The following is a 23,305-nucleotide window of genomic DNA, read 5'->3' as shown; positions in this document are numbered from 1 at the left end:
ATTTAAAGTAATTACTAAGACATTTGCTAAGACAAGTGGCTTTAATAAATCCAGAATTAATTCCCTTTTAGATCTCTTTTTGCCAACAAAATAACAAGGATTTTCAGAGTGCTTCAAAAAGCCATGAATATCTATCGACTGGATTGTTAATTATGAATTTGTATAACAGCATTTTTTTACTTCATATCCAGTTTTTTGGTTTAATACAAACCACAGTTTTGCATGTCAGACATTCCTTCTGTGATTATGATTCACGTTTATGTTAAATAAGTTTTGATGACATTTCAGTGAACAGGCCTTCCGTGAAGAGAAAAAGAAACGCGACATGAAACTGCGTTCCATGAAGGGCAGCATGGCCGAGCAGGCCAGACAGCAAGAAACGCTGGTCACTCAACTCAGAATGGACATTGCCAGTAACAAGGTGAGTGTTGAGAAATCTTGCTCACGTGCTGAGTATTTGAATGACGGTGAGTATGACCAGGTTAATGTTGTCAGGACCATCACTAGTCCATCTCAAGCCCGGTCACAAATAAAGCACAAGTCAATTTACAACTAGTATATTAGCGCGAACAAGAGAGGGTGCTTGTTTACCACTTTGAGAGCCCAGTGGACAGGACTCACTGCATGCGCGTACGGGTTCGCACACCCACTCTTGTTTTACAATACTCTCGAGGACAATTCTTTGTGTTTTCCTTTGTCCCAGTAATATAACACTCTCCCATAGACTAAGCACACAAACCTACTACAGAGGACTGTTTTGAACAAAAGACCAAACACCCGAGGACTGAAAGGATCTGTTGTTCTCCCTTTGTGTGTCTGTCATTGGGGGCTATGTAGAACAAGTACGCGTATAGCGCTAAGTATGCACATTTAATTTTGTTCTGAATGTTCACAAAGCCATAGCATTTTCGCATGAGCGTCGGGCATCGTCGCCAATACATTCAAATGTCTCTCCCAGTGGTCTCCCCCAACTCTCCATTTCTTACCATTCAGTGGCGTATCCAGCTTTTGAAGTCGGGGAAGGGGGGGGGGGCTGGGCTGGTACCCATCTTCCAAATGGGGGCGCTCTTGAAAACTTAATATTAATATGCATGCTGGAAAAAAATATGCCAATTTTCACGGCGCATTTTCTTTTTTTGTTGTTCATGACAGAGCTCTCAAACCAGTTATGGAAATAGTTACTGAAAAAATATCTTAGAGAAATATCCGCCGGGGGGGGGGGGGGGGGGGGGGGGGGGGTGGGTGTGGATATGCCATTGAATATGCCATTGTTTAACCATTCAGGGGTGATTGCACATGGAGCCCACAGAAACGTATTGTTAAGGTGTCTCTAGGGGCGCCATTTTGAGCCAGTGTATCGGCTGACAAAGACTCAAAACTACTTTTAATATGCGGAACCTTCAAGATGGTGAGAGATTCCGATACTGCCAATTATGCTGAATGACTGTTCTTTCTTTGTTTTTTATTTTGCCACTGCTTTGCCTTCTAGCGTGTAGAGAAGCCCCCGCCAGATATCAGCCAGCTAAGGTTAAAGGTCGGCGACCAACTACGGAATCTGTCCCTGTTGGAATCAGCCCTCAAGGAGAACAAGATATCGCTGGAGCTGCACACGGTAAGGGCAGATTTACACAGAAGCACGGTAACGGAAAGCGGAAACGAATAGCGGCATATCACATGGGATTAGGAAACATTTACACACAGACAAAAATGCGCAAATTTGCTCAAATGAATCTCAGGGCAACGTCATAACCAAGCTCCATGATGTCGTAACCAGCCATGTGTTGATTGATCAGAATACAGATTAATTGTGCAGTATTTCGGAAAAAAAATGTTCACGTTCAAAAAGGATAGCAGTTCATTGCACCGACTACCTCACGAATGTACGCGCCAAATGAAAACTGTCACATTGGTAATTTGAGGTAATCTGTGGTGGGCATACACCCAGGTTTTTCTTGGGGATGGGTCACATGGTACAAGGGTGGATCCAGGGGGGGGGCCAAAGGGGGCCATGCCCCCCCCCCAAAAAAAAACGAAACCAATTTTTTTTTTTATGTGACGTCGCAATAAAGGCAGGCAATGAGTACACCACCATCTTTTCCTCAAAAAACATTGGCTAAAGTGGTCAGAAATTGCCTCAGATCGCACCACAGAGCATCGAGAATCCAAAAAAATTTCAGGGCCCTTAAGCGGGCCCCGAACCCACTTTTTGGGAGACAGTTGCATTTTTGTTTTTCCGCCACGGATGGAAAAGTGAAAATAGAAAGTCCGACATTGATGGCGATGCTGCGGCGTTAACTACCACACATGGAAACTTCAGTTTGGCCACTGTTTTAGGCTTTATATTACATGATTTTAGGTTTTATATTATAAGATCCTTCGTCAAAATGCAATGAGACATGACCTACCGAGAAAACAGATTGATTTTTTGAAGGGATTTGAGCTATACATCCATTTATAAGATTTTCAATCTGCTGTAACTTTGAGAGAGTCACTCATTCACCGCACACACTATTTACGCTGCCATGTTTGCGTTATTTGCCTCGCTATGATTTTCAAGATGGCGTACCCTGAGAAAGGTCGACACAATCTATACGAATTGGTAAACTGTCTTAGGATATAATTTTTTATGAATGTTAAATAATAACCTAGTTAAAAATTGATTTCTTCACATTGGACAGATTGTGAAGATAGATTTGAGTATTGTCCACAAGCAGACAAGCTAACTGAAATTGTGATTTTGTTTTCTTTAGATCACATGTGACATCATCAACCAGACAATTGAGGTACCTGAGATGAGACTAAGGCACATGTTTGAGAGGTATATCATCTTCAGGAGAATGCAGGAGCAGAAAGGTTAGTCAGGGAAATTACAAACATCATCAGTGATCACACACTGGCTTAACTAATTTCTGTCTTGTCATCTTCTAAATTTACTAAAAATTTCATGTGTTGCATCGTTGCACTTTGTCAGTAATCAAAATTTACACTAATACACACCATTTGTGTCACATCACTCTCACTCCAATAACTAACTTCATTTTCTTTTAACAAATCTCATCAGTCTGTGACACTGTTTTCCATTCATTCATTGTCCGTGTGTAGATGAGTTGATATCCAAGTTGGAGGGGTCCGTTACCATGGAGCAAGACAAAAAGTTGCAGGGTTTCTTTGCTCGCATGGAGACACGCATGAGCGAAGTATGTTTGTGATAAATGTACCTGTGTGTCTAACAATGGCAATTTTTATGCCGAGTTAAAAAAAATGTTTCAATGCTTTATTGATTATATTAAAGATGATTGTCTGTGATATTTTTGAGTTTCAACCTGAAAACTAGATTTGTTTTTAAATAGGTCTCTCTCAAATGACGTCATTTCCTACAGACCAGCCACGTGCATCGGCATTTTGAGCGTCAACTTGCATAACGCGCAATGGCTGTGTCATATTTTGAACACATCGAGCAACGAACAACAAGCGAACCACTCGAGCAACAAGCGGGCATGTTTGGAACATTTTCAACACTGCGCAATGTGTGCTTGATTGCGTATAATACGCAGTTGCAGTTTTCCTACAGAGATGGCCGTCTTTGAGAGAGACCTACTGCCATTTGTCTAGTTATACAAAATTATTCACTTTTGCATGAGACATTGATGCAAATATTCTGCCCATGTTTAGTTACAGAATAATCTCTTAACCATTTTTTGTTTGCTGCCCGACAATATTCTAGTTCTCAAATGGTAGACTGGTTCCCACCCCCTTTCAGAATTAACGATCTGGGATCCAGGAACCAGTCTTGCAGGGCGGATCTGTTTGGAAAAACAGTCAAATTTGTTGAAGAGCGTGGAAATGACATCTGTAAAATAAATAGCCCTTTGAATTTTTTTATAAAAAAATTGTAGAATGATAGAGTTGCATTCCTCATGCTATTTTCGAGTTTCATACCAAAAATAGATTCCTTTTCTAAATTGCTGTTTTTGTAGCAATACAAAAGTTATTCACTTTGCATGAGACAACAACGGAAAAAAATGGCTCATGTTTAGTTATTGAATTATTACTTTACAATTTCGATTAATTGGCTGCTAGATAATAATTCCGTTCTCGCAGGGTAGGCTGGTTCCTGCCCCACAATCAGTATTGATAATGTACGGACTGGGAGCTAGTCTACTCCCAAAGTGGATCTGTTTGCACCAAAACACAAACACTTTTTTCAGAGGGTTTCAGCGGGTTGCAGATGTCCTTAAAGGAAAACAAGTGCGAGTGCACAAATAAGCTCTGGCGAGAAATGCGACACCAGTATAGAACACTATACTTTTGGTCAATTTTTGGGACAGACAGACAGACAGACTATCCAACCGACCAATCGACCGACCACCAAGTGACATGTAGAAGCTCCTGCCAGAGCTTAAAAACCACACCCCGCCCACCTTTTGGGGACATGTCCTCCTTCTGGATACCGTCCAACCACTACACAAAATGGCGTCCACGGTGACCTTGTTCGAGGAAGATGTTGTACAGGGCAATAACCTCTGGCCGTGTTGCAAGAAGTCTTGCATGAATTAGATCAAAACGATCCCTGCCAGAGCTTACAAATGCGACCCCCAAAAATGTGACGCCGATGGCACAGGGTCCGCCCAATAGTCCAAAGGTTCGATAGTCCAAATGTTTGATAGTCCGAAGGTTTTTTGATCCGAAGGTTCGATAGTCCGAACCCACAAATTTCCCATAAAAGGGGGTTTGTTAGTCCGAAAATAAGACACCTTTATTATGTTTTAAATTGACCAGCCTCAAACACTTAACACAAAAATCGTCCTTATACACTGAAATAGCTTCATTTTGAGAATTCAGTTTTGATTATTATTTTTTCTAGAACATTAACACCTGGCGTGAGAAGCGTGAGGCCATCAAACAAGAGCGAACCAACCTGTATGAACAGATGCTGGCAATGTGAGTCAAGATAGGAAGAGTAGATTGGTTAAGCCATCTACTATTCCAACCATCAGTTTTCTTAAGGCGTAGGAGTGTCAAAACTAACAAATCCTGTTTTTACAAAAATTACTTATGTTGTTGTGATTGTGACTTGTAGCTATTTATCAGAGCTTCTATAACCGTCTTTAAAAAGTTACAAAAATAATGTCATGGTGTAACAAAAACAAAAGTCAGTTGTGATATAGTCCATGGGTTTTGTACTCCCTTAGGGGGCAAATGGCACCCTCAGCTTTTTTGTACGACTGTGTGCTGTTGTTTCTTGTTCAGCTTTGATGCAGTTGGGCAGGAGACAGGCCTGAGCTTGGCCCGGCCCACTGAGAAGGTAGCCGTCTTCAGACGACAGAGGAGGAGCAAGGCCCATCCTGTCCTCGGCCCGCAGGGGGTACGCATGAAGGTCCCCATGGAGTTCAAATCCAACAAGCTGATTGGAACCAGCGTGACGCTGATCGGGGATCATGGTCCCTTCTGGAAGGTGGGTTGAACCCCACAAGAAGTGGTTACATTAGTGAATATAATCAAGTAGAAAGGCAACTTGGTGCATGCAATATCCATGAAGAAAACCAAGATATTTTAATTCCCTGTCATGTTCTGAGGAATTTTCCGTTAACGGATGGAAAATGGTAGTGTAGTGCATTCGGTTGACTCAAAGTTGCATGTAAAAATTATCTCGTGTGACTTTGGCCTTCAAAAAAGTCTGGCAAGGTAGACTAGACTAGTGTTGTGCGAAACCGACCCGAAACCAAAACCGACCCGACCCAAAACCGACTTTGGGTCGGGTCGGGTCGGTCGGTTTGTCCATCATTTCAGTCGGGTCGGGTCGGTTTTGGTTTTACGTTTGTGTTTCGGGTCGGTTTGGCCTGGTCAACCCGTACCGATGCACAACACTAGACGTCTTCAGAAAGGCTTGAATAACATTTTGGAAACATTTCTAGGGGGATATAGTCTCAAATTACCCTAAAGCCACCCACAATTTTTTATTTTTCTGTATTTTTTTGTAATTAAGGAAGCATTTCCCTCAATCACCCTCGTTTCTTTACTGTCCACCAGATTTTTTTTTTTGGGGGGGGGGGAAGTTATAAAAGACTTTCGAGCATTTTCTGGACATCAGGTTAAAAAAAGATTTTGGTCTTTCAACGCCATAACATCAGTGGCATAGCAAAGGGGGGAGGGGGGCTGCTGGGGCACATGCCCCCACAAAAATTCCCATTGCCCCCCCCCCCCCCCCGCCCTCCACAGGTGCCGCCGACCAAATTTGCCACTAGCCAAGGAAGTGTGTTTTAAAAGTATTGTTTTGAGATTATTACTTTAGACTTCCCTTAACTGTACGACTTCCCGAAATGTGAATAAATTGATAAGCAAAAAGAGCGCCCTGTAGCGTCAAAATAGGTGCAGTTTTAGGGCCCCCCCCCCACCCCCGGCTACGTCACTTCATAACGTTCTTCACCTTTTTTTTTTTTTAAAGATGCCATCAAATTTGCATGGTGGCACTGATCTGGTGACTGTTCCCAAAATCCTTGAAATGGATATTGACAGTAGAAGGAAAACTGCCAAAGAGTAAGTAATCAAAGCGAACAAAGGTGTTACTTGTTATTCAAAAGTTTTGAGTCCACTTGCCTAATGGAAATTAGTGCACCACCCTAACCCCCATAATATTTTCAATAGGAACCTTTGTGAAAGTAAAATCACAAGTCTTTACATGAATCTGAGTAACAAGTAGCGGGGATGAACAGCAATAAAGGATGCCTATACCACAATTCATTTGATTAGCTTGGGCCTTGACTTGGGATTGGAGGACTTAGGATAGACTTGTCAGGACTTGTTAGGACTTGTGATGGACATTTTTCTTGAAATTATACTTGCCTGTACGAAAAATTTTAAGGGATAGCAAGTCCTGGGCTCGACTTTCCCCAATCCTTCAAAGTCCTACAAAACCTACGGGTGGCTTTTGAAAGAATGCCTAGGATTAAGGTCAAACCATGTTAAAACAATTTGATTTTGCCGTAATTTTAAGAAATGGATGGATTTGGGGTTTTTAATAAAGCAAATATTGTTACACTGACTTGTTTGAAGTTTTGTGTTCGTAGATGCTGGAAAATCCAAGAAAAAAACCCAATCATATATCTTATGGTCTGGCTCCTTGACCCCACTTGAATTGAAATGGACCAAGTTAAAGACATCGGGGAATAGTAAGGTCATGTAACCAGTCTAGCTGGCTTGTACCCATTCATATGTGTAACTGATTGCAAAAAAAATTTAGACTAACTAAATGTGGTAAATTGGGGGCAGTGTTTACAAAAAGCCAGTTTTTTTCCACCGCTGGTAGCTGACAAAAATACTCCTTTTCTTGACAATGTCAGCACACCAGGTGCCATGATTTTACAGGATGCTTTAGACTGACTAATAGTCCAGTAAGGTATTTCATAATAATTTGATAGTTTTGTTGTTGGATGTTTGCAAATGTTGTAATTCCCTTTAACTAGCAAACACACACATGAATTTTGGACTTCAAATGCTGTTGTTTGTCTTGCATATTTTGATTTGTTTTACAGAGTTTTACAGAGACTCGGAATGGGTGACGAATCAAAGAAAGATCAGCCTCCATCCCGGCCGTCACAAGAACCGTCGGTACCCCCTCTGGCAACATTATTTCCACCAATCTCATCTTGAGCTGTAACTGTGATCTGTAACTGTAACTACCTCCACTGAAGACATTTCGTTACTGCTGCTGGCAATTACATATTTTTTGGGGTTTGGAAATGAAATTTTAATGGCAAAAGAGATGCCATTAATATGTACTCTGTAAATGATGGAATTATTTCAAACAAACACAGGTACTATTTTTGACATATAATAAATGATATTGATTCCAGTAAAATCATGTAAACAATCATCATTTAATGATGTTACCTTTTTGTAAAATCTTTTGTAAATATTAGTCATAAACAATACAACAAATTTAAGTGAGTTAATTTTAACTTCTTCCCCCAAAATGTGAACCGTGCTATGCAAAAAAATATATATATTATACAAAAATGTCTTCCACTGAAAGAGAAAGTTATTAGCTTACTGATACTGAAACTACATTTACAATTTTTTAACCAGATTTGAAATACAAATGACAAAACAGATTTTATTTTACGTATAATTCTACATTTCTATTATAAAAAAAATAATTTCTTTACATTTGAAGAAACTATTTGAAAACCAAGCATTATTTGTACATATATAATGAATGATATTAATTTATAGTAAAGTCCTGTCAAGAATCGTTCTTTATAGATACATGTATCTTCTTTAGCAAAAAAATCAATCAGTGCTTGCAAATTGTTTTTTATTTAAAGAGTTTTTAATAAATGAATTAAATAGCAAGAGCCATATGGGTCAAAACAAAGTGTTTGGAGTTGATTAACAACATTACAACATAACTGTTGTAGTGGGATTGTACATGTCATGCATGTAGTCGTTTTAAATTGTCCCTAACCCCTTGAGTGACTTACTAGTATCTTTCCTCACTCCTGCAAATTCCAACTCCATATGGTAACTCAACACCCAACTGTTGGACTCTGATTATTGGTGGTATGCCTAACCCCATGTAAAGCATAATCAGTTTTATTAGAGCAGTACTCACTCCAACAGATTCCAACAAATCCTGCAGTTGGATTTTGAAGGGTTGGGGATGGTTAGGGCTAAGCTGACATTTTGACCAACTTCTTGCCTTAAGATGAGGGAAAAGTTACACCTTTCGGTGCAGTTTGTGATCCTTTCCACCGACCTTATAATTTTTTAAACACAATCCTTGCGTATAACATGGCATCCGCCTTCATAAAATGGCTTTTTCACGGTGCACACAGATGAAAATTTGACATTTAGGAAGGAATTTAAAAATTCAAGATTCAATACATCCGCCGTCTTAAAAATAAATGTTTCAGCCTTAAATCAGACACGTCATTGTAGATTAACCGAATCATGTAAATCACAGAATTCAAGATGTAACATTTATTGATGGTGCATTCCTGAGAAAAATAAAAGGAGTAACATCTATAATATTGTTTCAAATAATTTTTCTTTTGTTCTAAATATACACTCGCACGTTCTTAACAATTCTAAATCTACACCTTTTTATGTTTACTAAAATATTTGCAATACTTTTTACGATCTATTAAATTTTAAGCTAAAACAATGCTCATATTGTTAAACAAATATGTCATGAATTTCATTTTAAAAATAATTTTGCAATTGTATTAACAATAACTAAACATGATATAAATGAATGAGCTTGATATCTTGGTCTACTACAAACAGGCAATTTTTTTAAAGTGGCCATTTTATAAAATCTTAAAGCTTCAAATCAATTTTATTGAAATGTGGCATTTTCCCTCCAAATGTTTTATTTACATACATAAGTTTTAAATTTCATTTCATCTTTTATCATCTCCCAGAGTAATTTTGCTTTCCTGAGGTTTATTGGGAGAGTGCAAGGGAATATTTAGTACTTTTGCAAGTTTTAGAGGGGCAGCATATGTGATGCAATCAAGCTAAATGAGTTGTTTGTCACATTTTTTTTTACGGATTTGAAAAGAGCACAATCTCAGCATTACTGCTGTATAAACCGCATGCTGATACCATCTTTAGTTAAAAAATTATGGAAGGCAGAACACCAAGAGATGTGATGAAGTGGCCCTATTTTGGCCTGAATCTCCAAATAAATGTTCCCGACAAACAACTCATTTAGCTTGATCGCATCACATATACTCCTCCTAGCACCTGACTGACTGACTGACTGATAGACTGACTCTACTGGCACTTGTGATTTAGACTTGCTTAAGTCTCACCTTAGCCCAAATATGTGCATAGGACTTACTCTGCAATGCCAACGAATGGGCTAACCAGCCCATTGCGTAGGTCACATGCACGAAAAGACTTTCAGTGAATAACCATTCTGAATCTATTGAATAGAGTTGACTAGGATTGCTTTGTCTTGTTTCTTAAAAACCACATTGTAGTTAAGGCCTACAACTCGCCATTCATTGGCTTTTCACTGGGAATTTTGGCCGGTGACTTGGTTCTTTGCCAGTGTTTTCCAACCAGCAAGGCGACATTCCGAGCCCCAATCACGGACATTTCCATCGCACTAGCGGCCCACTCGATGCCGTTAATGTAATACAATCCCTCACTTAAGACGAACGGCGGCAAGCTGTCATCCACTGTGTAATGTGGATATGCCAGCCAATCGACAACCTCCTCACTGTCATGTGACACAAACAGAGTCTGGATCTGTTTCTCGCTTAACTGATCCCCAGAAAATATCTTGTACACCGCGGCGCTCGCATCTTTAGTCTTCTGTTCCCCTTGCGTTGTATCCACGGGGGAATTCTGTGCGAGTGTGCGGATTTCGAGACTGATGTTGCGAGTCGTTTCCACGTCGGGGAGAAACTCATCCCGCTTTTTCCCAAACGCTTCCGGGTCTGTCTGGCCGTGGATGAAAGTTGCCACGGTGCGTTGGTAACGACCACCAAACAGCCCGATACTCGGCGTAAAACCCTGGAACTCGATCTTAGATCCCACGCCGGGGGTAAGCGGTGTTGCTACAATCACCACATCATACTCTGCTGTTGAGACTTGGTTGGGATCAGGGCCCACCGCTGTCACCTTGAACGTGGTCTCGCCTCCCTTGGTGGTGTTCTTGACAGAGCTCACCTTGGCGTGATGCCAAAGAGCCTGAGAAGAATTCAGAAGGGCTTCTGGGATTAGCTTGTTCCCTCCTTGGACAGCCCATAGTCCAGGCTGCACCCCTGCTAAGGATACCATACCTGTCAATGAGAAAATTAAAACTGTTGTCTAGCTGCAGGATATTAAGCAGGGTTCAAAATTAGTGGTAGCCCTCTAGCCAAATGCTAGTCAAAACGATGGCGGGCTAGTCAAACTTTTCCTTAAGTAGCCCGGCTGGTGAGTCAAAAAAAATATTGGGATACAGCAAAAGTGAAAAGACGGAAAGCAATAAATCATGAAATTCAGAAAGCAAACCTGTATCAATTTGTGTATAATTTTATCATCTGTTTAATAGGGTTAAATTATTAGATCTGTTTATTAAAAACACCAACAAAATTGCCTCAGAATACATCAGAAATCAGTTGCAAATGGGTAAAAACAAATTTTACTTTAATACAACCTATTTTCATTCCAAGGTTGCCTTGTTGGATCACGTCTGTTTTCACATTGCGTACTTGCGCGAGAACAAAAAACGATGACGCAAAGAATTACCTACCTACATCCAAGATTATTCAGGCTCGTTTGGATCACGTTTTAATACAGTTCTTATCAACGGTCGTTTTAGATTTGTTTGTAAATGAAAATAAATCCTTCAAGTTTAATATTCAAAATATTGTCCGTCCCAAAAGACATTCGAGTCTCCTGTTTAAGTTTCAGTTTTTACCCAATGACCGCCACAAAATTATTTCATAAATTGTCATGCTTGAAAGAGTGATCAAGTTCCACGAGTCCATACGGAAGTTTTCGGAAGTGAGAGGTCAAATTTTGGCAAGATATTTCTCTTTCATGTCGTGTGATTTTTAAGTTTCCATAAAAATTTGAGGGTAATTTTCCTGAGAAATTAATGTACCAAAACTAATTTCAAAAAGTTTCCTTTTCGAGGGGCCCTGAAGTGGACCACCAGGGGTCAACTTTCAGGCTCTATACATGTTTTACATGTGTGCACATTGTTGTTTATGAGACACTCTATAAAGGAAAAAAAAACTTGCGGACTAGTGAAAATGCCCGCAAGCTAGTTGAGGGTCTGTTTCAGTAGTCGGGCTGGCTAGTGAAAAAAAAAGTTATGGTCGAACCCTGATATTAAGATGTAGTAGTGCAACTTCATGCACAACGATAGTCTTGATCCAAGACTGGATTTGGGTCTTTGTTCCCCTCAATGTTCATGTAGCCGGTCTCTTGTATAAGTGCGGTTCAGCAGCCACTGTTGTAGGGGGCGCTATCAACAAGATGAATCAAATCCAGTCTTAGCAATTTCGGCTCCCAGACTCGAGGAAGTCTAAGCATACCTCATGCATGAACATTAGCTAAAATATAGCAAACATGAGATATGATTAGAATGTCTTGGGTCCGAGTGTCAGAATAACAAAGACTGGATTTGGTTCATGATAGCGCCCTCTACCGCTGCGGCGTCTTGACCACATTTGCAAGTGACCAGCTGCATTAAGGAACAGCAAACCAACCTGCAAGTAGACTGGTTCCCGGACCCTGCCTTATTGTGCACTGCTTACACAGGACTTTTCATCTGCGGAATATTGACTGGTCAGGTTTAATCCTAACCCCCTAGGCCCTTTTTGCCAGGAACCATCCTCAATCCTCCAAATTCCTCAAAACTGTTGGACTTATGTTCAAATGAAGGATACCCTCTCAAAATGCATTCAACCTCAATCCCCCAAAATCCTCCTCTCCTTCAAACACCATTCATCCTCAATCCTCCAAAAACAAACGTTAACCCTAACCGCCCTGCATCCTTCAAAATCCTCTTTGCCAAAGTGGAGGAATTTGGAGGATTGAGGTTACATGACAAAAGTGCGTTACTGATTTTGTAGGATGCACTTTGTCAAGGTCTTGGGCCGGACCTTGTGTTGTTTTTGCTCAGCCATGCATAAATATAGGCCTGGATTGTGCTTGAAATCCTCCGTACTGCTCCAGGATGTCACTGGCCAAGCCTCAACATATTGAGAGTCACTGTCGCAGGATTTTGCAGGATTGAGGCAGTGGTCACCCCTCCACGGACCATATTCAAGAAATAATGGAGGAATTTGCAGGATTGAGGCTATTATGTTGCTATTTTTCCATGAGGCCAATTGGAGGATTTTGAAGGATTGAGGCTACATCCTAGCAAAAAGGCCCAGGGAGTTAGGGTTACTGAATGTCCATGTGCCCTCAATCTTCCACAATTGTATGTTGCATTCATCATCAATCCTCCAAAATCCTCCAAAACTGCCCAAAGGACTCTGGAGGGTTAAGGAGGGTAAGGTTTAATTGGCAGAGTTTTGCCAATAAAAATAACCACTGGACTTAGGAAAAGTAACCGTGTTCGCACTGGACTTAAATTTGGAAAAATCACCCTCATCTTTTTACCAAATGACGTCCAATGCGAACACGGCTTCAGTTTCACTCGTACCTGCGAACGCTGTCATGTTGATACTCTGTCCGTAGTTGTTTCTCATTGCCACAGACGCAACCTCATTGATGAAACGATCTGAGAAGCCTTGTTGCTTCAACACCTGCTGCAGGGGTGCGTGCGTCCACTCAACGAACTCATCCCCGCCCATGGCACGCAGCATGTCAGCAGGGCTGTCAAATGCCTGGCCCTCATCTTGCAGCTGATAAATCCTGTGGCATAAAAAAAGAGTAACATTATTAAAGATACTGGCCGTGCTATTTTGGGGGAGTGTGGCCAAGTGGTTAGCGTTCGTGACTCATGATCAGAGGATCAAGGGTTCGAATCCAGCTGCTGGTTATATATTCTGTCCTTGGGCAAGCCACTTCATCTCCACTTGCCTCTCTCCACCCAGGAGTATAAATGGGTACCGGCATTAGCTGGGGAGTAACCTGTGATGGACTAGCATCCCGTCCAGGGGGAATTGAAATATTCTCGGTCGTTTCATGCTACTGAAACTGGAGATAAACGCCGGCCTGATGGGCCACATTGGCTCGTGACAGACTTTACTTTACTTACCATGCTATTTTCAAAAGTTTCATCCTTAAATATACACGTTTGTTTTAATTACTCTATTTCTGGCTTATTCAGAAGTTATTCGCTTTGAATGAGAGATATGTTGGACAGAGACATTGGCAAACTGGGGAACCGCCAACATAGGGCTGGATAGCTCAGTTGGCAGAGAACCGGAACGGCAATCCGGGGGTCGCAGGTTCAAACCCTGCTTCAGTCAATTACTTTTTTCAACCTTAAAATATTATTATAATGCACCTAGTCAGGTTCCCTTGTTGTGATTTATTTGAAGAAAAAAAGGGAACAATTATTTTTGGAATAAGTTGTACATTTTTATTTGTTTGCAGCTCAACAGGTTAGACTGGTTCCTACCCCAATCAGAATCAATAAGGTAGAGACCAGGAACCAGTCTACTTGCAAGGTGGATATGTTTGTGTGCAAAAGCAAACCGTAATTTAAGTCTTCTTTGCAGCGGTTGCAGACAACCAAAATAGGACAAAAAGTAGGTTTGAGTTAAAATAGAAGATACAAGTTCAAATCTTGTTTGAATATATAAATAAATGAATATGTTGAAGAGTACGTACAGTACATAGTCAAAGGATACTGTTAACCAGACTAATTGAAATTTTGACTCTGTACACAATAAAACCGTCAGCATTAGCAAAACACTGCCTTCTTGGATAAACGTCTTGTACATACAAGATAGTACTTTTGTTTGTATATATATCTACTTCACTCTTTAAATAAATGAAGCCACATTTGACCAGAAAACTTACCCTCAGCTGATTTACATGTAGCTGTAGTCAGCTTGTTTTCAAGTTAACCTGACTGAAATACTATCACACTATCCTACACACAGACATCCACAACAGAAAAAGTTTAAAAGAAAGTCAATGATATCATCTCACTTTCTTCTACCTCAAAATATCACGTACCTGCTAAATGCAGTGAGCATGGTATCGACATGCCTGTAAATGTAAAAGCAATCCAACCCATAGCGCCATAGCAAACGCAGCATGGTTATAACGGCCCAGTTGCTCTCTGTAAAGACAAACTCTTCGCCATTGTAGAACCCCGCTGGTCTGTCATGCTTTGCTCTCTCCTTCAGGCCTGCACGATCAAGAGAGGTGATTGAATCACAGTTCATGCTGTATGAGGCAGTCTGTGGCAGTGCTGTAGGTGAGTCTATCACAAGTCTGGCAACAAGTAAATTAAAGGTCCATTCGAAAGTCCAGGGGATGGACAATAACAAACGAATGCTTTCCTCACAGTTCACTGGAATATAGCTTGTGACTTGACATGTGACTGAATGACTTGTGAGGACTTGTGAGGACTTGAGATGAACTTGTTTGTGATGGACTTGCAAGGACTCCTGATGGACTTGTGAGGACTTGAAATGGACTTGTGAGGACTTGTAATGGACTTGTGAGGATTCGTTATAGATTTGTGATTACTTGTTATGGGCTTATTATAATGGCTTGTGATGGACTTGTGAGGACTTGTGATGAACTTGTGAGGATTTCTGATGGACTTGTTAGGACTTCTGATGGGTTGGTAATTGACTTGCAAGGACTTGTGATCGACTTGTGAGGACATGTGAGGACTTATGATAGACTAGTAATGGTCTTGTGAGGACTTGTGATGGACTTGTAACGGACTTGTGAGGACTTGTGATCGACTTGTAAAGGACTTGTGAGGACTTATGATAGACTTATAATGGTCTTGTGACGACTTGAGATGGACGTGTGAGGACTTGTGATAGACTTGTGAGGACTTGTAATAGACTTGTGAGGACTTGTGAGACTTGTAATGGACTTGTGAGGACTTGTGAAAGACTTTTGAGGACTTGTGATAGACTTGTAATGGACTTGTGATAGACTTGTAATGGACTTGTGAGGACTTGTGATAGACTTGTAATGGACTTGTGAGGACTTACGATAGACTTGTAATGGACTTGGTGCGGACTTGTGATAAACTTGTAATGGACTTGTGAGGACTTGTGATAGACTTGTAATGGACTTGTGAGGACTTGTGATAGACTTGTAATGGACTTGTGAGGACTTACAATAGACTTGTAATGGACTTGGTGCGGACTTGTGATAGACTTGTAATGGACTTGTGAGGACTTGTGATAGACTTGTAATGGACTTGTGAGGACTTGTGATAGACTTGTAATGGACTTGTGAGGACTTACGATAGACTTGTAATGGACTTGGTGCGGACTTGTGATAGACTTGTAATGGACTTGTGAGGACTTGTGATAGACTTGTAATGGACTTGTGAGGACTTGTGAAAGACTTGTAATGACTTGTAATGGACCCGCTGGAGTGCTCGTCAAAATTCCAGTCACATGTTTATTTCAAAATGTGTGGAATCGCCTTGTGTGTATCTAATCTGATATTAGTGTGGGACCTATTATCAAACAGCAAATCGTCACTTATGTGATATTCATTTTATGCGGCCCCAGTCTTATGTTGACAAATTTGCTCAAAATGCTGGAAATACGTACAGGCAAGGCAAAAATCCCTACCACGTCGTAAATAAACAGGCTTTTTCAACTTTTGTTCTGCAAATGTAAGACATTATGCCTACATTCTGTGACCCAGACCTTTGAAAATTTGAAGAAACAATCAGTGACACTGTCATTTCAGTTTCTTACCAAATTCCTGACGGAAGTCGACCATGTACTTATTTTTGGGATGGATAATGCTGCCACCACTCTCATAGTCACGCCCCGCGATGTTCACAGTGGCCACTCGTCCACCAATCACATGCGGCTCGTACAGATCAATGGACGCTGACGACCCGAGAAGCTTGCGGAGGAAATAGGCTGCTGATGTGCCACCTACACCACCTCCAATTATAGCTTCAAAAATTGAAAAGAAACGGAAAATCAGTGATATCTCAACAGCCTATGGGTATAAACCCTTTGCAAATTATGCATATTTTCAATCATGAATCATCAGGTCATGAGAAATGGTGGTAAACAATGACAATGGAAGGCGTTTAAATAGTATGTAACTCATCACTTGATTGACATGTTAACGGAGTTGTGAAACGATTTTTGATCCACTTGTCCATTGCAAAATCATAGCGGGGTACCAATGAAATCAAAGAAAAGTTTGCTTTTTGAAGTTATACATCCAAAATATTGATTGTTTTTAACCACAGCATGGTTTAAGATGTTTTGCAAGCTCCAACTTTTGTGCGAACAAACGTTTCCATCTTCTTTATAAGTTAAAAAATTGCAAAATGTGGATTCAGTTCCCCCATAGACTTGTGTGCATTTATCTACCTTTTTTTTTGGACACTAAATCGTTGAATCTGACTGTGTACACGCGCACTTGTAACTCCGAAGTGGCTTATTAGGCCTAACCTGTTGTGGCTTGATTTGAATTCTGAGAGATTAAACTAGCAAATGTCCAACTCTACGGGAAAAATTTGACCATCATGACATCATTAAGTGAGCAACTTTTGCTAGTGTAATGAATACTAACATTAGTATTTCTTTTCACACTTTATTTGTTACTAGTTCGAGTAACTTGGACCCTACTTATCACCTTTTTAACATTTGGTCTCATTAGACCATGTCCAAATCACATTAAAAGGGCGGGAAAGATTCCCATATCTGGCCATCACTTGTCACCCTGTGCACAAACCCTATGAGACTGGTCTGAAAATTTCTAAGTGTTTTTTCAGTAAATAGGCCTACTTCAATATTTTCCCTGCTATATAATATTGACTTTTTAGGACATATTATCACTTTGTGATGGCTGATAGGTCACTGAAGGGAAAAATGAGTGATGGCCAGATATGGGAATCTTTGGCAATCATGTAGTGTAGGGCCCATGTTTAGTTTCGATAAAATTAGAGTCTAGTTATTTGGAGGCCGTTTTGAGGGTGAAATCTGATGTTTGGGTCAAGAACAGATTTTTTTTTGGGGGGGGGGGGGGGTCAAGAACAGAATTGTGTCAAGCGATGGCAACGGTTTAGCTTGGACCCTACTATCGCCAGACCATGTCCGAATGTTAAAAAAGGTGATAAGTTGGGTCCAAATTACTCGGACTAGCATGACTAGTATAGGAACCGGGCCCGTAGATACATGATTGCCGAATCTTTAATTGGACAAATTTGTTACCATTTTACATAGCAGCACATCATTGTGAAATTAAGTTTAGAGTTAAATTAGACATTGAAAATTATTCCCCAAGCCCCGTCCTCTACCACCAGTTTTTTACCACTTCACACAAATAGTGATATCCTCGATCCTCCGATTTCTGCGCAGATAAGGCTTTGCAACCAAGTAGCTTAAAAATAGCAAAGCAACCACTCTTTTCCTCAACGAAACTTATATTGTTGGCTTACGATCAACCACCGTACTGATTAACAAAGCGAAATCTCTTTATTTGTGGCAGCAAGCGGGGAATTCCAAAGCGTGCAGTTTTGGCGTTGTAGAAAATAATCCTGCCTAATTCTGCGCAGGGGACGCTTCATGAAAAATATGTGCTGTCCGGGCCATGTAACTCAATATTAACATTTTTTTTTTTAATAACTTAAGACTTGTTGGCTTTAGGAAATTATCTGAGCTTTTCAAACAATTTTTTTTCATTTTCCTTTCTTGTTTTCAATGCCGATACACTTTTCGTAATTTCAAGATTATTTTCAATATCCTATTTTCGAGATTTATACAAGGGCTTAAATTTACATATTTATATAAATACCTTTTATACATATTTACCTATTAAATGTAGATCCCAATGATATTGTTATTCTGATCATCCCAATCAATGGAGACAGTTTTTAAGATGTCGGATTTTAAAACTTATGACCAAAGCGTAGCTTTAGGACTGGTCTGACGATACCCGAGTGCATCATTCATATGACAGGCATAGCCCCACTAGTGTGGCCGTCGGTATGCTGCGCTGAACCTAAGGCCACACACCGTGGTCCGAGCACTACTGAGGACGTTTTCTTAAAATTTGCAGGGAATTTCTTACATATGGTTTTATTCTACGATGTCCCATCTATCACTTCTGGGATGCTTAGGTGTAATGATGTTCAATTTTCCGAGGTATTCTTGAATCTTTCTGGAGCCCATATGCACTCGTGAAACGTCCGGTGATGGCAGCCATTTTGAATGTGACAAGAGATGACCTCAAGCTGTGACGTCGCGTTTATGCAAATTGCTTGTCGAGCGAGGGCGCGGCGCGAGTTGCAAATGCGACGGCTGTTTCCTGTGCCGTAGATCCTGAATAGAGATCAGTGCTCGTGGCCCCCAGACGATAAATGCATGGTACAGGAAACAGCCGTCGCATTTGCAACTCGCGCCGCGCCCTCGCTCGACAAGCAATTTGCATAAACGCGACGTCACAGCTTGAGGTCATCTCTTGTCACATTCAAAATGGCTGCCATCACCGGACGTTTCACGAGTGCATATGGGCTCCAGAAAGATTCAAGAATATCTCGGAAGATTGAACATCATTACATCTAAGCATCCCAGAAGTGATAGATGGGACATCGTAGAATACAACCATATGTAAGAAATTCCCTGCAAATTTTATGAAAACGTCCTCAGTAGTGCGCGGACCACGGTGTGTGGCCTTAGGTTCAGCGCAGCATACCGACGGCTAGCCCCACTAGTGTGGCCGTCGGTATGCTGCGCTGAACCTTTGGCCACACACCGTGGTACCGCGCGCTACTGAGGACAAAGTTTTCATAAAAATTCAGGGCAGTTTCTTACATTCTCAGTTTCTTACTTTCTTATGGTTGTATTCTATGATGTCTCACCTGTCACTTCTGGGATGCTTAGGTCTAATGATGTTCCATTTTCCGAGATATTCTTCAATCTTTCTGGAGCCCATATGCACTCGTGAAACGTCTGGTGGTGGCAGCCATTTTGAATGTGACAAGAGATGACCTCAAGCTGTGACGTCGCGTGTATGCAAATTGCTTGTCGAGCGCGCGAGGGCGCGAGTTGCAAATGCGACGGCTGTTTCCTGTACCATGCATTTATCGTCAGGGGGCCACGTGCACCGATCTCTATTCAGGATCTACGGCACAGAAAACAGCCGTCGCATTTGCAACTCGCGCCCTCGACAAGCAATTTGCATACACGCGACGTCACAGCTTGAGGTCATCTCTTGTCACATTCAAAATGGCTGCCACCACCAGACGTTTCACGAGTGCATATGGGCTCCAGAAAGATTGAAGAATATCTCGGAAAATGGAACATCATTAGACCTAAGCATCCCAGAAGTGACAGGTGAGACATCATAGAATACAACCATAAGAAAGTAAGAAACTGAGAATGTAAGAAACTGCCCTGAATTTTTATGAAAACTTTGTCCTCAGTAGCGCGCGGTACCACGGTGTGTGGCCAAAGGTTCAGCGCAGCAACCGACGGCCACACTAGTGGGGCTAATGACAGGCAGTGACAGGGTCAAAATTGATCATGTTCGTGATGTTGATTGTACTTCGGAGTTGTACTTGTCTTACCTATTCGTGGTTTCTCCACCCCACCGTGACGGTGTGACTGTGAATCGTGTGGCACTTCGGCAGCACTAGCAATCATCGGATTGCAGCCAAACCCCGCCAAGCTCCCAACGAGAATGGACAAAACCGACCCCGACGACAGAGCCAGAAAGGCAGCACAACTACGCTTCAAATTCATCCGGAATCTCATGATGAAGGCTTACAAAAGAGTACTCGCAATACACCTTTACTTAGCAGAAGACCTAGCAGTAACAAAGTAACAGAGTTACAATGAAATCCGAGACAATCAAGTTATGCCAATGGTTGCCAATGTTTTGGTTCTCCCCAAAATTCGTGCGTGACCTTCAACCCTTCAACCCTTATGTCTATTATTATAGCGCCCTCTATCCTAATGCACTGGCTGCGCGTTTGCTGGGGGCGCGGCCGGGGCCGGGGGGGGGGGGGGGGGCGATTTGTGTGTCATTATTATATCGTTGTTGTGGCATTAATCGCATTATTACGATCGTTTGGCTCCCACCAGCTGCCCGGCAGGGTTTAAGGGTTTCTTTCACAAGCTATCAAACAAGGGCCAATTTCTTGGAGCTAAGTTAGCAAACACATTTGCTAAGCAAAGAATAATCATTGTCGGGTAAATTACCCGACAAAAATGTCATGTGATGTATTCTGCTAAGTATGACTGGATTTCAGATTTTCAGCAGATTGTCAACGTTAAAAACAAAAAGATTTTGCTCAGTCATATTTTCTGAGCAGCTCCTAACATTTGGCCCAGCATTGAGTAGGCTCTTAAAAAACTTAACATATCGGTGACGGTTAGAGGCTTTTAATTTGTTGATCTTTCCTACTCGAAAATTTCATCAAAACCCATCTGGGGGTACTTTGTAAAGCGTCATACAACTTATACGATAATTCGGAATTCATGGAAAAGGATTTTATGGCGCTTTCTAAAAAGTCCCTGATTTGATTGGCCCGTGTTCTGTTTGTTCTGATACTTTCTGGGTCAAAATGACTCGGAAAATGATTCACAGAAGTTTCCTTTTGGTTTTGTCCTGCTTTAATTTGACTCGGGAATTTTTTTGAATGCGATTTTTTCTATAACATTCGCACAAACGATAGATCATTATTATGATCCCCTCTCCATTTGTACTACATGGTGCCTAAAAAAAACCCACACAAAAAACAAAAACACCGAACCCTCAAAGCCCCCTCTTTTTCACAGCTTAAAAAAAGAATACATCGCAAATATCGATACACATTCAGAGCGTATTTATTAGCTTTTCAACACCGAAAAAATCTTTCCAATCGGGGAAATATTGAAATACAAGTATCGCTTTTTCGTTTTGTCCACGGGGACTGATATTTTGACTGCCGCAAAAAGAACACGGTCCGAAACCTGCATTAATTTGTGCATTTGTGAAAAAGGGCTACCAAGTAGAGGGCAGAGACAGAGCAGCACAGTAAACATCCAAGAAGTTAACCAAACAGTCCTTTTCAGGACTACCATTACTTTCAAAAGAATAAGTGACCATTGTTGCCCCCCCCCCAAAAAAAAAAAAAAAAAGAAAGAAAGAAAGATTAAAACATTAAAGAAAGCAAAACTACCCTCACCCCAAATCCATTACATAAAAAAAGACAATTGAGACCGTGGACAGATTGAAAAAATCGGCACTTATTTTCTGGTTCTGGTTGAGTCGGTAAAATTCACTCAAGAATATCACAGCAACTAAAAATTTGAAATTGTCCATAACTCAATAAATATTTACCCGATTGGAAAGATGTTTTCGTTGTTGAAAAGCAAATGAACTATAAAAGCTGTGAAAAAGAGGGAGTTTTGAGGATTCGGTTTTTTAGACACCATGTATCACACTAAGAACACTGACACTGGTACGTCTAAGTTGTACAATTACAGAAATATCATGGTTCTGTAAATTAGTTGGGGTTTTTTGGTAACAAAAGACAATAAAATATTAAAACTCAAAATGTAAAAAAGAGACTTGTTGGTTCATCTTCAAAAGGCATCAGTTATGCCCATTGTTGTTGATTTATTCTTTGCTGTATGTTTACTAGTAATAATAGCATAATATCGTGTGAAGTAAGAATAAATATTGGCAAGTCGTATATACAATTTACATCATTTACATATTCGAGAGAAAAATAACAGTGTATACATGAAGCATTCGTTTGTTCTTTACATGACTGAAATATATATAAAACCCAAAATATGAACAAATGTACAAAATATGAATGTTATAAATGAAAGTATGAAATATCTGTACATTAGATTTCCTACATTCGTATTAACAATAGCGCGCAATAAATAAATAAAAATGATTTTAACAAATATTTATGCTTTCTGATGGATAAACAAGCAAACAAACAGACTGACAAACAAATATTGCGACAACCCAAAGCATTTCAATCACAATTTGACAATTGTTGACATCTTGCAATGAAAAACAAGTTATATTTAGTTTTGTGCCATGGTATATCCTTAGTACTGCCACGGTAACATTAATAACTGAAGATAATACGGTAATATTAAATATAATTGCAAAATTGCAAACAATTAACAGCCCACGTAATATCATTTAAGGAAAGACATTCATTTCTTTCATAAGAAATAAAATTGGAACTTTTCTTATAATTACTTCTTCTTCTTTCTTTTTTTAAATCGGTGTAATAACAGGAAGGAGATTCAACGATAAATCAGTAAATATGCCTCCGAGCCAAAAAAAAAAAAAAATTGGAAAGTACATTGTATAAACTTTAGGTCCAATAACATAATAATAACATAAATCCTACAATGCATTATTTATAGTAAATCATTATATATGATTCAAATCGATTTGAAAATAGTATACCAAACAGAAAAAAATAGGAAGGACGCATAGTTTTATGCTAATATCAAGGTTAAGTATAAACAACAATGTGTATGATAGGAAAATGAGTCTGCAATTTGGAATTGATTTTACCTAGAGAAAATGATCGCATGGATCTAAAGTAAATAACAGATTGCACACGACTGATGGAAGAAAAATCATCCTTTTAACACCCAAAATACGAAAACTGGAAATTTATTTGGATGGAGAGAAATCCAGAAAAAAAATG

The 23,305-nt window shown here is 40.3% G+C and overlaps 2 protein-coding genes across 2 annotated transcripts in view; one reads left to right on the top strand and one right to left on the bottom strand.

Annotated features, from left to right (window-relative positions):
* Nucleotides 1-7,658, top strand: part of LOC119722664 (protein Daple-like) — a 33,240-nt gene extending 25,582 nt beyond the window's left edge. The window contains exons 22-29 of the mRNA XM_038192903.1: nt 289-421; nt 1,490-1,612; nt 2,751-2,853; nt 3,103-3,197; nt 4,865-4,941; nt 5,251-5,455; nt 6,446-6,537; nt 7,533-7,658. Of these exons, the coding sequence (XP_038048831.1) occupies nt 289-421; nt 1,490-1,612; nt 2,751-2,853; nt 3,103-3,197; nt 4,865-4,941; nt 5,251-5,455; nt 6,446-6,537; nt 7,533-7,650 (946 nt within the window). The 3' untranslated portion in view covers nt 7,651-7,658. The remainder of the gene's footprint in view (nt 1-288; nt 422-1,489; nt 1,613-2,750; nt 2,854-3,102; nt 3,198-4,864; nt 4,942-5,250; nt 5,456-6,445; nt 6,538-7,532) is intronic.
* Nucleotides 7,659-9,955: 2,297 nt separating this feature from the next.
* On the bottom strand, nt 9,956-20,553 carry LOC119722663 (prenylcysteine oxidase-like). The gene is made up of 5 exons (XM_038192902.1): nt 20,204-20,553; nt 16,368-16,574; nt 14,644-14,818; nt 13,157-13,368; nt 9,956-10,793 (listed from the first exon to the last, which is right to left on the bottom strand). The coding sequence occupies exons 1-5, from the start codon at nt 20,388-20,390 to the stop codon at nt 9,994-9,996; spliced, it is 1,581 nt and encodes a 526-aa protein (XP_038048830.1). The 5' UTR covers nt 20,391-20,553; the 3' UTR covers nt 9,956-9,993.
* Between the last annotated feature and the right edge of the window lie 2,752 nt (nt 20,554-23,305).

The sequence above is a fragment of the Patiria miniata genome, unplaced genomic scaffold (assembly GCF_015706575.1).
Source record: "Patiria miniata isolate m_02_andy unplaced genomic scaffold, ASM1570657v1 HiC_scaffold_16, whole genome shotgun sequence".
Taxonomy (NCBI): Eukaryota; Metazoa; Echinodermata; class Asteroidea; order Valvatida; family Asterinidae; genus Patiria; species Patiria miniata.
Note: the sequence above shows the minus strand (reverse complement) of the source record. Positions and strands in the feature narration are given on the sequence as shown.

Bases quoted from the DNA above. Each gene is read 5' to 3' on its own strand.
- LOC119722663 (XM_038192902.1), bottom strand. From the start codon at position 20,390: ATGAGATTCCGGATGAATTTGAAGCGTAGTTGTGCTGCCTTTCTGGCT. The intron at 14,819-16,367 runs GTAAGAAACTGA...TTGATCGTGCAG, and splicing joins CGACTTCCGTCAGGAATTTG to GCCTGAAGGAGAGAGCAAAG. The intron at 13,369-14,643 runs GTACGTGATATT...TTTATGCCACAG, and splicing joins ATGCTCACTGCATTTAGCAG to GATTTATCAGCTGCAAGATG.